At 32.4% G+C, this 15,707-nt stretch overlaps 1 protein-coding gene across 3 annotated transcripts in view; it reads left to right on the top strand.

Annotated features, from left to right (window-relative positions):
- Nucleotides 1-15,707, top strand: part of LOC123699460 (hemicentin-1-like) — a 65,978-nt gene that overhangs the window by 25,153 nt on the left and 25,118 nt on the right. For all 3 annotated transcript variants that reach the window (XM_045646398.1, XM_045646399.1, XM_045646400.1), the window contains exons 5-8: nt 4,772-4,882; nt 9,204-9,410; nt 10,513-10,658; nt 12,498-12,648. In XM_045646398.1, coding sequence (XP_045502354.1) covers nt 4,772-4,882; nt 9,204-9,410; nt 10,513-10,658; nt 12,498-12,648 — 615 coding nt within the window. The remainder of the gene's footprint in view (nt 1-4,771; nt 4,883-9,203; nt 9,411-10,512; nt 10,659-12,497; nt 12,649-15,707) is intronic.

Raw genomic sequence — 15,707 nt, forward strand, 5'->3', positions numbered from 1 at the left:
AGGACTAACTCCTTAATAAAAGGAAGTAAAAGCCTTATACATCAAACTGTTTAAACACTCGGGTTCGAGTAAACTGATATTTTACCGAGTTTGTCAACATATTTTTATGGACGGTGACCCGAGTAATGTGCTGGCTTTCATGAAACTAGATATATTATCAATACATTCTGAACATTTGAAATATAATATTATGTTTTTAATTTACAGCGAAAATTATACAACGTTGATATTATGTGTACGTCCGAGGTGTTCATTATTAAAAAATAATTTCACGGTAACTTTAGAAGGTTTAAAAGGTTTATATTTTGCGATTAATTTTTACGAATACCTATTATAATTATTAAAATATATCTTTGAAAATTGTGAAAATCCGTACGTGCCGGTAACAGGCATGCAAAATTATACAAGGCGTTATTTCTGCAATTAAAATTAAATCCATTTTATCTTATGTTTAAAATTTAAATGAAAAATATATGTCACTTTGTCCATTAATGTGTATATCCGTGGTATGAAGTCTTAAACTTCATACCACGGATCTCTATTGAAACATATCAAAGTTTCGACTTGGATGTGATTATGTAACAAACTTGCAAACTTGTTTTATAGTTAACGGCTTATCTGTGAACTTTGCTTTCATACAATCTGACTTTTGTAGTCAAAGTACATAATTCTATCTAACATATTGTTACTTGTAAACTTTCAACAATCCTATCAAACCATTACAGAGTGAAACTTATTAGAGACCTTTAACATATGACATATAAATTAAATATTAAGATATTTAGAATTAATAAAATGTAACTTTTGCTTCACATTTTCATACTGTTATTATATTTTGATATTATAAATCTGAATCGCTTTTCGCTGAAACGATATAGTACGCTATTTCCTATGAAAAATTTCACCATATAGGTCTCATCGATAGGTCATTTCCTAGTCCACGAACGTTTGGAAAATGGCCAATTTTCTTTGCAACTAACTGTATTATGCTAATAACTTAGAGCCTTATTATAGCTCTCTTTACTTGCGAATATTAACGTTGTTGGTCGACCAAATATTGCTATTTTACAGAGAAGATACTTACATGATGATAAATTGAACCGTAAATGGTTTACCGCACACAAACATAGAGCATTAAGTACTCGAAAAATCTATAATAGGGAAAATATATCCAATATTCTTATTAAAAATATACCTACTGAAAACATACTGTGCCTTCAAAAAATCTCAGCAATACATGTAATTACGATTTCTGTGTAAATGTCAGATTTTTATATAGACCGAGAGGTAATCACATCCTTGAGTGTAAATACAGACCTACATTATAATATTAAAAACCAGAACGCAATAAAAGAGGTTGCGATAAAAGCCGTCGATAAGGCCTTCATACAACCCTTCCCGAGTGCTTTTCAAATTCTAAAAACTTTCTTAAATGGATACGAATATGCCGTGAATATAAAAAGCAGCCTGTTTAAGTCGCGACGTGCGGAGAAAACGTTCTCTTGAATTAATAAGTACAACACGAAATTTGAATTTAATGAAACAACTTCGTGGAGCAGCTGACAGAATATCGATCCTATAAGAAATGAAACGATGTGGGCTTCTTATGAATTAGCTACAAGTTTAAGATTATGTTTACCGGGGAAGTAATTTGTAGGAATAAATTTTTGATGCGATCTTCAAATTTGTGCAAAAGTTGTATTTGGCTTTCCTACCTCATTTGCTTTTAAATTGTATGAGTTTTGCCAACGACGAAATTCTGTTCTCTGATCTATCCAATAATATCGAAATTAAAGATAAACAAACATTTACAAATTACAAATTTATCCTCTAGTTGTAACATTACGACATTTATAATACAGTATGACATCCTTTATATAGTACTACTACTCATAATAAAAAAAAACTAAATTTCAGTTAATGCCCGATGATATGTAGATACTTATTTTCATGAATTTATAAGCGATGTCCTTATATTACAAAGGCAAAGTATGTGCAAGAAGACTATTTTCATGGAAATAGATCACATTTCAATTTCCTTAAATTGAATGGATAAGTTCACGATATGCGGAAATGCGGATATTCAAATATTCCCTTAAACCTTACACATAACATAAATAGACCTACATCGATCCTATTTCTTTATTGAATATCGTAAAAGTACCTTCGAGGGGGCGAATTTACGCGATATCAGAAGTCGGTGTCGAAAACTCGTAAACTTGTCATACATAAACGCGATCTTGCAATAAAGTACAGTAATTTGTATACAAATAGAAGTGTTCGACCGGCCAGCGTTGGACTAGTTTTACAAGCACTAGCGTGTAACAGCTAATGCATAATTCAGACGCCATAATTTCTGCTGTAGTCTCAAATATAGTCTATAACTATCACATCTAACATAGTGCATTATAAAAGTAAACAACATAACTTTTATAGACTTGAGACATAGGGACCATTAACGTCGGTGTCGATAACATGCAAAACAAAAACTCAATCCCGAGCAGGAACCATTTAATTTTATGACACATAATTACTATTAGAAGGGACTTTCTAGAATGCTAATAAAAATTTCCTGGACAGTTTATGGACGCATTACTTTAAATATGCGAGCATGTATGCAATTATACTTAATCTCACATTTAAAGAATTAAACCGGTCGTAATAGCCTGCTAATTCTAAATTGAAGTCTATAAAAGTTGACAATAAAGCGAAGTAATTAACTGCCATGAATCAAAATGTAAATTGGTTACGACAAAACAAACGTCATATCGGTTCAGAACACAGTGTTTAATTGAGGCTGCCAACTATGAAATTCCCTTTAAATTGGATGTTGTTTCGCCGGCCACTGATTCCGCTATCGAGGAGCAAGTTGGGGGGTCGCCTTTGTAATGACTACTAACTAGCCTTGTGGATGTCGGGATCCCATTCGCTATTTTGTGGCTTTAAGGTCGCAAATAGTAGAAAGGTTTACGCGTAAACCGAATTTTGTGGCCGGCCTTTTCTGTTACGTGCCTTTCAATTGTATTGTTTTAGGTTGAATGTAATTGGGTTTAGGCAATCATTTTTATTAGTATAGATTGTATTAAGCCATACAACACCGCCGTGGATAAAGTTATTTCCATAAATAATCGTATCTAAATTAAATTCAGATTCCATTAAGACGCAGGTAGGTACTTACAAATTTTATTTGAATATATAATCCCATATTCCAACAATGATACAAACATACAGTTGTTTTGTCATTCACCGTCCAAAATTATACCACAATAAAAGTTCGTCCAAAAATAGCGTACACAAATAAAATGATCATTAAATGATGCGAAGTAAAACGTAACTCATATAAAATGATACGATATAAATTTGAAGATGCGTATAAAGTATATGGCACACAACCGTTCCGCGGCAATAAGAGGCCGTCGTAAACATCCCTTGCTATCGCGACGTGTCTTCCGTTTCCACTTTGCACTCGCTGTTTGTTCGGGCTGTGTTGTGTTAACCTTAAAGGATTATTGTTCACAGTAAAAGCATCGATCTAATTATCGTCTATGCTAATATTTGGTGCGGACGATCTAGATTAAGCGTGATCTGGTTTTATATTTACTCTCCTTGAGCACAATACATAGTCACGACTAATGTTTTTATTTTGATGAAATTTCGCACACGAACATGACCTTACATTTATACTTAACTAGAAAGAATATAATAATTATTACAATGGTATTTTTTGCAAAAAATTCCAAAAAAGCGACGGATCAAGCGGTCAAACAGTAATAACAATAAATTTGCGGCTATACAAAAGACTAATGAGTTACTAGTTAGAGTAATTACGGCTATTTGAAAATAGAATCTAACACGCGAACTAAGTAATTTCATATCTTTAAATCTGTGGAATTTTAAACACTTGTGGTTAAACGATGGTTTAATTGTTTCTGTGGACGCTTATGAGTTAATGACTGTTTTTATTTCTTCAACTATTATTTTTCCTATAAAAATAATTAAAACACAAATTACATATATGACGTAACAATTATAGTTGTGAATAAATACCTCAATTAAAAATTTAATATTAGTATTTTGTATAATATTTCCATATAGATAGGTATTAAAGATAGTTACCTACAATCTTGGGTTTTTAACTATTTATTTAACTGATTTTATAATTCAAATTCAAATTCATCTCGTAACGTCGCTGGTATATCTTTATAATATGTATGTAGGTATATCTTTCTAGTACGACACAACTGGGTTCTGGTGATATTTCATAATAACAAAAAAACGTTGTTGTTGTTGTACTTGCTGTCATTTGTATGAAATTCAGCAATGTTGGACGAATGGAGAAACTTCGGATCGCATACAAATTGTAGAATATTCGTTAAAATACAACAAATCTTGTTACTTCTAAGTTATTGGCTTAAGAAAACCCGAAAATAAATAGAATTTAAGTTATCATATGATAATAATCAATATCTAGTACCTATATAGTTGTTTCTATCACAGATAATAAATTTAGATATTTTTATTCTTATACTATCTAGTTACAAGACTACATCCCATATAATTGGTTTAAAAATAGATAGCATTATGTTCAGGAAAACTATGTATTAATTTTAAACCCTCACAATTTTCATATAAGCCCAATGTGAATTATAAAACTGAAACGTATCCCAACTCAAATGCACACTGCACTTAATTTACGTACATATTGCTTGCTCCGTCTTGATACCGTGGTCTATTATTTTAGTCGTAGTGTGTAAATAACAATTTGTTTCAGTACCACCGCATCAGCTGATACTGTACGATAAGTCGGGTCGTGACGTGTCCGGTGTCGTGGGGCCGTTGGAGGAGGGGAATGAACTGGTCCTTGTGTGTGAGGTTAGAGGAGGTGAGTTTTGTACCAAATAATTAATTTATTACTATAATTTTTTAATCGGGCAATACTATCGGTCAATGTGACATTGCATTGGCGCGAATTTCATTGAAATCGATGTAAATAAAAGGTTTTAGTCGTAGATTTACCAAAAATATTTACCTAAATGTTGTAATGAAGAAAACTCTGTTTGTAAGTCATTAATTATAATTTAAATTAAAGCGCTATGAGCCGGAGCGCTCTTTGAAACAAAGATATCTTCATAGAAAATATTAAAACGACCTTGCATTCTTTAAATTTATGAACGTTCATTTTGTGTCCTTATTAACATTTATTTACTTGGGCACGCTAATGTTACCGTCTTCGTCGCCGCTACAATAACAATTTTAAGACAGAATACAAAACAATTTTTACCTCTATTCCGTGTATCCTGTTTAGACGAACAATGAACATATCAAAACAACTTTGTCTCGTATGATAAATTGTCGCCATGAAAATATTCCCAACACTACATCCCCCACGTTATTACCGCATCAGTGTCATTATAATATAGGGCAGAATCTCAAGAAATAAACACAAGTTTCCTCCCAAGTGGGAGATGAGAAATTAAACCGATTACTTTGATATATCGCGCTTAAACTTACCGATAAGTCACTCGGCGAGATCGCATCCGAATGGCAGCCGTGTAAAGTTATCTATCGCCTAGAGAGGGTACTTTGGAAACGGCCTGTAATATTTTTACGTATTAGAAGTAATGCTTTGGTTTCGACGCTTTAAAATTAATTTGAGAGATTTACAATATAATTCGTGAAAATACAATTGAGTTTGATTTTGTATTTTAACAATGTAATAATTTAATTGTACATTATATTTACTTTACTATGAGACCTAATCATTGACATAGGTACGTATACCTATGTCATTAATTAGGTATACTAAATTATTACCCTTTATGACTAAACTAAACTAACTTTACATTAACGATCTGCTTATATCGGCTGCACTTGTTAGTTGTTTCTATAGAGCACCGGCATCTAGTACATTACTGAATATTAATTAAATTACTCCCTTATCCGAGCACAAAATATTTGTTTGAAGTGAACCTTCATTTATAAAAAAACGTAATACACCACATTATCTCGTAATTATGATTTTAACTAAGGTGTAATATAATTTAAAAGCATACCTTCACGTCGGTTAATTTCTTATATTTTTATAAGTTTGATAAGGGATCTGCACTCAACAGAATGCAACACGAAATCACCGTTTCAAATTGTATGCATTTTTATCGAGTTTCATCACATTACGCTAAGTTGAAAATCTTCTTGTATAAACAGTGGCTAATCCCCCGGGCGCTCAGGGTTCCCACTCGGAATTATGCATAGCCTTCGAGATTAGAGGGTTGTCATCTCAAGCCACTTAGCGGTCAAATTTGTCGGTCATTACAAACATGAAGTTAATTGCTCGAAGACATTTTCAACTGCTGACATAACTTTTATAATTAGCATGCGACAGAAGTAGTGTTTTCGTAATTATATTTAATTGCTTTATGAAAAACTTTATAACAAGTCAACAACTTTATAATGCAGTATTTATTGAAAATAGGTATACAAAGTTGACCTTTGACCTCTGTAACACGTGCCCCGTCTGATATTCAGGCGTGAACTCAGTTTTAACAAACTATAGCTATACATAGGCGCCTATTAAATACCTCGAAGGCAAGTTTGTAAAATGAAGACAGTTCAAGTAACGGGTGACGTAGAATGATCAATACTGAGTGAAGCGACGTGGACCGCGGTGCGATAACGTAATTACAGGGAAAGCCGCGCCCGTATCGTCGAACGGTTCTCCTAGCGTACACCCTTCCACTTAACTCGTATTACGTAACCTGACCTACCAAGAAATTGGATATAGTTAACATGCATTACCTGCTACCTGGTGTCTGTTCTTTTGGTAGGATTATCATCTTTTGATTCTGAGGCCTTATAAATGAATATAACGTACGTATTTATTAAACGCAAGTAAAGTCCGTTTTAATTATATTTTCAAGGATTTTACAAGGCCGATGTTAAAAGGTCAGTCTTATATAATTATAGACTGGACTGGAATAAATAAATAAAAGTTTATTGAAAATAAATTTCCAATATAATACTAAAGAACAGAAGGAATGTATGTAATTGAGGTTTATGGCAAAACACACATTTAAAACAATTCTAAACACACATATTTTATTCGGAACCTGCTGAACCGTATTCAATTCGGGAAACGGGTAACTTCTATCTTGTTCGGCTATTTTTGCCCAGACTCAATTTATTTGTAAACCTCCGCGGTCGCAGTCCGGAATGATTGCAAATTATACTACGGATAAGGTAAATGCAGCAATTTCAACGTGCCACGCTTCAATGGGGGATGTAAATGTTGTATTGAGACATTTGAATACATAACTCTTTTATGTTTATTCAAAACATTTATTATTTTGCATAAATTGATGATACGGTGAAGTATTTGTGGAGTTTCTTCTAATTTATAAAAGCGTAAATCGTACGCAGACTTTTCCTACGAGTATTTTATTTGTTCAGCCGGCATTAAAGATCTAGGTACCTATACGTGTGTAATCTTACAATCTTACTACTTTTAACAAAAGTAAAAGTATTCAGAGATGAAATCATCAATGTATTATCACAATTCACGCAAAGACTAATGTAAATTCTGCATGCGTTTTAGGTTATGAACACATATTATTATAGTTTGAAATAGCATAACCTTATTTTAAACCCACCCATGAAAATATTATGCTGACTGGTCTGAATTTGTTTCATTCACTGCTTACGTTACTTTAGCTGCAACCTTCACTCAAACATAGCGTCTATGGGCGCCCATTCACAATAAAATATTGCCTTGATACTAGGATTGTCTAATCAATATCCAACCTAACTACCCTCACTTAGTTAATAACCATACGCTCTACCTAATTTTTATCCAAGTCACCCCTTTACTTCTAATTCTATTAAAGGTATGTTCTATATAGGAAGGGGTGTCATTTATAAAGAAACTACTCAAGAGTTCATTAATTAATTTCGATAAAATTTGTAATGTAGTATATGCATTAGTAATGTAGTGGAAAAACAAATATTAGACTATTAAAAAAAATATACCAGCCAAATTGAGAACCTCCTCCTTTTTTTGAAGTCGGTTAAAAATGGTTCATGTATATCAATATTTCAGTCTTTATTTCGTTAAAACAACTCAATTTGAATAGAAATAATGTATCCGGCATAGAAGTAGAAACTATTAATCCGCACCGCATACGATACACACATAGGAAATATTTAATTAAAAATTATTTTACAGTTTTAATTCAACCTCAGAACAAGATTAATCGCGAACACGTTACGTTATACGCTATTTAACTGCACATTTCCTGGTTTCGCGATAAAATCTTCAACCCTTTCACAGTTACAGTAACTGTTAATTGTTGATCATATCTTACAAACAAGGCTTTGAATTTAAAAACGTAAAGTACAACATAAATATTCAAGAGCGAGTGTTGAAAGTGTCTAAAGATAAAATTCGTGGGGTTTAAAATAGTTTATACTGAAAATAAAGTAATAAAATGGTTTTGCATACGAATTTGATAAAGATATTTTTGTAATGTTTATTCTTCACTAAAATCAAATATACTGATTTACTTGAATATTGCAGTAGATAGATTATTATTATATCTATTAGTAGGTACATTTAAAACGCGAGAAAACACAACTTATAGAGCTTCAAGCGAGAAATAAATCTTACAATGAATTTCTTTTAAAGCGAACTATTTCGGAGTAAAACCACAATATCTAATAGTCTCACTGATGTTGACCTCAACAAGATGTATTCAAAGGTCTCAACTAAGAGCTTATATCAAAATTCAAATTTAAAATGTTCTTTAGTTTTGTTAGTTTAAAATTTAAATGAATTTCATGAATATGAATCGGTTAACTTTAGTAAGTAGGTACATACGTACTAGGTTTTATCATCAAATCTAAAATTTTCAAATCCTTATTTTGAAATGTTATATATGTGATATATATATGTAATTACATATGATTATAATGGCGAAAGAGTGTTTTACATTGGTATAGCATACTATATAGACTATACAGTATAAAGCGACATTATTATCTACTAAACTAAATGATATAGAGATTTTTTATGCTCTGGTATAATCTATGCCAATCCAGAGCGATTGGCTAGTATATTAATATTATAATCAACACCATTCAATGCATTAAAAATTCGCATACACTCAAAAAATAATACTAGATCCCCATTTTCTATAGTGTTCTGTTCGCAGGTCGACCGTCTCCCACGATCATCTGGCTCATCGATGGAGTACCAGCACCACAATACATCGGCGAGAAGACAGATTCACACGTGGTGGTGAATAAGCTAGAACTGCCCCATGTCAAGAGATCCCACTTGAATACTACGTTTAAGTGCAGAGCATCTAATACCAACCTCGTCAGCCCGCAGGAAAAGACAGTCAGATTAGAAATGAATTGTAAGTAATGTCTTTTTATGTTTAGTGGGATATAGTTTTTCTTAAAACTAGAAAATTTTAGTGTAAGCAGTATATATTCATTCTTATACATTCCAAAGTAGCCCAAAATACTGTAAAATTTTGCCAATTGTTATGTTAATACCTACTAACATTCTTAAATCGAAAATGGAAAGCGCAAAATACACGATTAGCAATTAACAATATTATTATAACTACGGCTTAAATACATTTATCTTAATAATAATTATGAATAAGTCCTTTAGTGAGTCCCTAAGGACCTTTGAATAAGTAGCAGTAATAATATAATATCATAATTACTTCTTATAAATTATTCAGAATTACGTTTGTTACGAAAATGTGTTAAATTTGTATGTCAAAATTTACCATTAATTTAGAGTGATATATAAAGCTTTAAAAGATGAATGAAAGAAAGAAATAAGGTTAAATTCCATAAGAATCTTACATAATACTAATTGAAGAAGTAACTATAAGTGCCAATTTCCAATAAGAAAGAATATTTTTACGGAACAATGATAACAATTGTTATCACAAAAATATACATTTGTATGACGCTTGACACATTCAAAAGCTCCACGTCGAAAAGTATTACTCAAAAGACAATAATGACAATAACGGAACAATTGCTGAAAAGACACAAAGCGTAATAATACACGATGTTAATCCGCTCAACATTTCCAAAGAACTTAAATAATGATGGAATGATGAAAATGAAATGCTGCACGTTTTGTTTGGTTATTGTTCTAAAGTGAATATGTAGACTATAATTTTATGTTTCTGAAAATGCAGTTTTTAATAAATAACTATTTAATTATTAATTTATCTAATGCTACTAGTGGATAAATTCGTATTGTTCAGTTAACATAACATTTTCTAACAAATCTTATGTTTCTTACGCACACTACGTAGACAATACATACGTGACTAGAACAACGTATTTTTGAAACATCTGCGATCTTGACTATCCCACCAAGGGCAGAATCCGAAACTTGCAGCATAACCAGCCATTTACAAACAAATATGTCATTCGTACATAGCACAGGCGCGATATTCGCAAAGATACGAGCGGGCACATTTGTTACAGTGCGGCCGACGTCGGTGCAGATAGTGAAGAAGCCGGCGACGCTATCGTCGGAACGCTACGTGAGCTTATCGTGTGTGGCGGAGGGCAGCCGCCCGCCGGCTCAGCTCACTTGGTTCAAGGACAATCGGAAATTCACTAGGGGAAAGGTATGTGCTGGTTTGTGGTTTGGAGGGTTTCATGAGGACAAACTGATTAATCGCGTATCTCGACTAACAAAATATGAAAAGGCAGAGGAAATATTTCGCATACTTACTTACCTTTACATATTTGTATATGTCGCCGTAAGATGGTAAAAACTGTCATCCGAAAGATTTTCATGCAATTTCACGCATTATTTATCAATAGACTACAACGCGAATATATTTTGATTATGTATTATGCCAATAATTTACTTTTCCCAAACAGCTGTGAGGTGCAGGTTGTGAATTGACGTAGCCTGGCGAAGCGCAATTTCTGTGTAGTATTGGAATAAAACGAACCCAACCTAAACAATCCTATTGAGACATTATAATCTACCACTGTAATTATAATTTTACGATGAGATATACACAAAGTTATTACCTACGTCATAATACCCAATCAATCCGGCAATTAAAAAAAAACTTAAATTTGTTTCAGCTAAATTTTGTTTAAAAATATGATGAAATAAACATAACATTTGAAAAGGATTAATAGCAATATGAAATAGAAACGGTATATTGTAAAACATTGTATTATGCTCCCATTGTTGAGAGTCTCGTTATAAATGGAAGAGTTTAAAAGGTTACGTTTGTTTTTATGTTATATGATTGATAGGTCAATTTGCGTCGGTAACGGTAAAATTATTACAGTTTTGTCTTTATTTCAAACACAATTGAATTTGGGTATGATATGATTTCATTTTCTTAATATCAAACGTTATTCGACATTTTTTAAATTGTATCTATTCATTCCATTTTATATTTTCTCAGTGTTCTTTTATGCTCCCAGTTTATAAAAGATAGAAAATGGTATAAAAATGGGTACATTTTCATCTACAGACTTATTAAGAGGTACGCCAAAGGAGCTTCCACAGAAGCTTATACATCAGGACCTCTTCGCGAAATATTGAAGGAAACTAGCTTTATTAAAAATTTCAAAGAGACCAATTAAGTTTGAGATCCTACTTGTCTGCCTGTGACTGAAAGGCTCGCGAAATATCTCTGGCATCGTGACGCAATTATTAAAATATTTACTTTTCAATGTGTTTTTGGGAAAAATAATTTTAAATTTATATTTTCTCACGATCTATAATTTGATGTTTTTACCATTTTTACTGTGTTAATTAAAATATAACATCTATTTGCTCTATATTGTACTTTTATGTATTTGCACATTTTGGCGAACTATATTCATTTCCTGACAAATAATATAAACTATAAATAAACCAGAAATATATTATCATCTCTACGTGTGTAGGTAATGAACAAATTCAATAATTACCTAACCGAACGAAATTATTATCACTAAACTTATTTTTAATATCGGTTCAATCTTTACGGATATTGCTCTGTAGCGAAGCTTCGCAACTTCGCAACCACAATATACATACTACGACTATAGTTAATATACCTATCATTCAAATGATTATAAATCTTTATTTACTGTATTATATTATTATATCATATTGCAGCTAGTCGAATCATATCGTATAGATTATCGTATCGTATCGTGTCATAGCGTAAATTCATAGCGTATCAACACTACATAGTATTTAAAACAGTCGCTTTCTTTATCCCTATGTCCCTTTGTATGCTTAAATCTTTAAAACCACTCAACGGATTTTGTCGCGGTTTTTTTTTTAATAGATAGAGTGATTTAATATGGGATTTAATTAGGTTTGAGACAAAGTGGGCGAAGCCGCGGGTGATGAACTAGTTATTTATAATTCTTTATTTACGATAAACATGTTACATTTTTGCTTACACTAAGTATGATTATTATATTGTTTTGTATCTTTACCATAGATAACAGAAGGCTCAAACGACACGTGGGTGAGCAGCACGCTGCAGTTCGCGGCGCAGCCGGAGGACGACGGCGCGCTGGTCAAGTGCCAGGCGGACAACAGCGCGCTGCCCGGACAGAGCATAGACGACTCCTTCAAGCTGGATGTCGTGTGTGAGTATATTATAGGATGTAGTAAAAAAAACACAAAAGTAGTGCACAAGTTCTTACGACCTTACTCCGCAGCCAAAGTGGAAAAAAAAGAATGAAGATAGAAGATGAAATTACGCTTCATTTATTTTATTAAATACAGGGTGTCCAGTATGTGTTATACTATGCTCAATAGAAGATACAGTTCTTCATACGCTTCCTCAAATTCTAGACAATTTTTTTCCTATTAGATGAATTCTTATAACTATGTGTACGCCCTTAACTCGCAAACCGCCCACCACATGCACGCGCGCGTGCAATATAATATCCCGGCTGCGCGAAAATGTAAATATGATAGAGTTTAAGAAAATATGTAAGAACTAAAAAAACACATCGTTTTTTTGTTTTAGTATTATTAACGTAATAACATTGTTTGCTGAACTTAAAGATTCATTAAGCATAATATTACTATATCGGCGGGACACTCTGTATAATTAAGATTTAAAATTTTTAGCTCTATCTACCTCTTGGATTTGACCACATATTTATTCTTTTCCACCACCATATTCAGATATAATAGACAGCAGGTAATCATCTTTTAGTGAAAACACTTCAGACCAAACAGAGGCTATAGAAATTCTATTTATGCGTACCTATTTTCTTATTATATTAATAACTCGCAAAGTAACCTATTATATACAAAGGATTAAATGTCTCCCCTTAATTTTAATGAAAATGTTTACAAGACACGGGCGATGCTTTCATCGTATTTATGTAAATTAAAAACATGAATGGGTATATAAAGATGGAAAACGTCTACTTACAACTATGTTAAAATTATTTATTGCACGTGTAGTCTAGAGAACAGACAAATAATGGTTTCTTATAACGTCATATTGAATACAATCCCAAATTTCAAAATAATTGACAAGGAAAGTAAAATTAAATCACCGAGGCTAAATCCTCCTCACGATAATTTGCTAAATTGTTTAAAACCCGTATAAAAACAAAAATCGTATTATAAAAGCATTTACATTTACCTTAATTCCGTGCAACGCAAGCAAACGAGCTTAACACAATTTGCTCCAATACCCGCCTATTTGCTGAGACAATGAGACAATTTACTTCACTTCTTAATTCACGGAAACATTTCCTAAACAAATATTGCTGCAAAATAAGTAATAAAGGAGCTCAACTCAACCAGTTCTCACATCTCTGACATCGTTTAGCTTAATTATCATTGCTACTTAGAAGAACACCTTCGCAAAATGCCTCGTTCTCTTAGCATACATGCTCTTCGTTTTGTTTATGCAAACTTAATACTGAGGAACATTATGAGCTTGTGTACAAAATATCTTCTCATTTAAATTTGTTTATTATTCTTTAGAGACATATAAAACCACTTGATGTATTGTTTTGGGTTTATTTACGAATTGAAACAAAAAAGTCCAACGAAAAATGCATCACCTTGCCCTAGTTAAAAATCGATTGTTGGAAGTGTTATAAAATGCATCCGCCCTATCCTACTGGCAACACGAAATTCCACTCACTCGTAGTTTAATATCTAAATCTATTATTTAATTACATTTAGAAGTAATATCATAGTATGGTAATATTATCTGACAACAAAAATTATATTTATCTTGTACAACTTTGTAAATATCCCGTTTCATAAGTCTTTCACTACTCACAATTTAATTGAAAAGTTATTAAAACGTAAGGATCGAAACGCAAACGTAGGATTTCTTTAGATTTAAAAATACTTGAAGTGAAGTCGATAAAGCCGTGAAATTAATGATTGCTCTTTTACTGCTTTCTATTAGGTCGTTTTCGATTTCCGAAGTCTGCTTCATGCAATTAGAAGTTTCCAAGATGAACTTTTTCTTACAACGTTAAGTTTCTAACTCTTATTTATTATGCGACAACTTTTATATAAGTACGCGCGACATTTACTAATATGATAGTTTGCTCTCAATAGGCTTTGTACGATCGATTCAAATCAGTTTGAAACGCGGTGCCAAAATTAAAGGTTTTATTTAGTCTCGTCAATTAATTACTACTACGCAAAGTTAGAATGGATTCCAATTACGCCACTTGGAACTTATTTGTCGATTGTTCCAATTTAATTTACAATGAATTGCTGCAAACACACGTAAGATTGGATTAGAATTGTTCTATCAAATAATATGAAATTAGATTCACGCCCAAAATTATTATAACTATTATGTATAAATTGAAGCATTAATTGACCGATTCATTCACACAAAACCTTTATTTACTTTGCATAATATTATTACAAGTATTTTATCGAATTGCGTAACTGCTGTAAAAGATCAATCATAAACAAAACAACTTTAATAAAACAGATCTTAGTACTTGTAATGTCTTCGAAAGTAATTAAACAGTGTCCCTCACGCATCACATCCAAACAGATTGTAAACATTTTCAAAGAGTGACTTCGCTGGGTGTTATTAAAGGCTTGTGCGGAGTGTGGAGAACTGTAAAGCGTAATTAAAACCTTGTTAGTTTTGGCTAGTCCTCAACGTCAACAGTTAACAGCCGGGGACTGGCCAAAAACTAATTCAGAGTAGTGTAGTCCGCATCCGTTTAGAAGTCGAAACACTTTCACAGCCATTACGTTATGTTTCACAGAGCTCGTACTAGCTTCTAGAAAATACGTAAATGTGAGCTGAGAACGTTGAATTAGAATGGAAAATTGTACCCATTCCTGCTACAACTTCATGCCTATTCGCGTTTCAAATGAACTTTATTGTATTTTCTATTGTTTTCAACTTGTAACTGTTATTGTTGTACAATTGAAACGCAAGCTTATTTTACCTACTGTTTTCATTATATGCCGGAAAGAAAAAGAGACTCCTACTATACGGAATGTTCTGTTAGTGATTTTATATTTATTTGAAACATTCTGTGTTGAAGGTAATATTTTTGAGAAGGAAATTTTAATAACACAATTTTTGTGCCCTCAAATGTGACGATTAAACAGTTCGACTTAATTCTCTAACGGGCCAGTCGTCAAAATAACTGACTCTATTATGTAACGACAAAGGAAATTAATTTTCAAA

The sequence above is a fragment of the Colias croceus genome, chromosome 18 (genome assembly GCF_905220415.1).
Source record: "Colias croceus chromosome 18, ilColCroc2.1".
Lineage (NCBI taxonomy): Eukaryota > Metazoa > Arthropoda > Insecta > Lepidoptera > Pieridae > Colias > Colias croceus.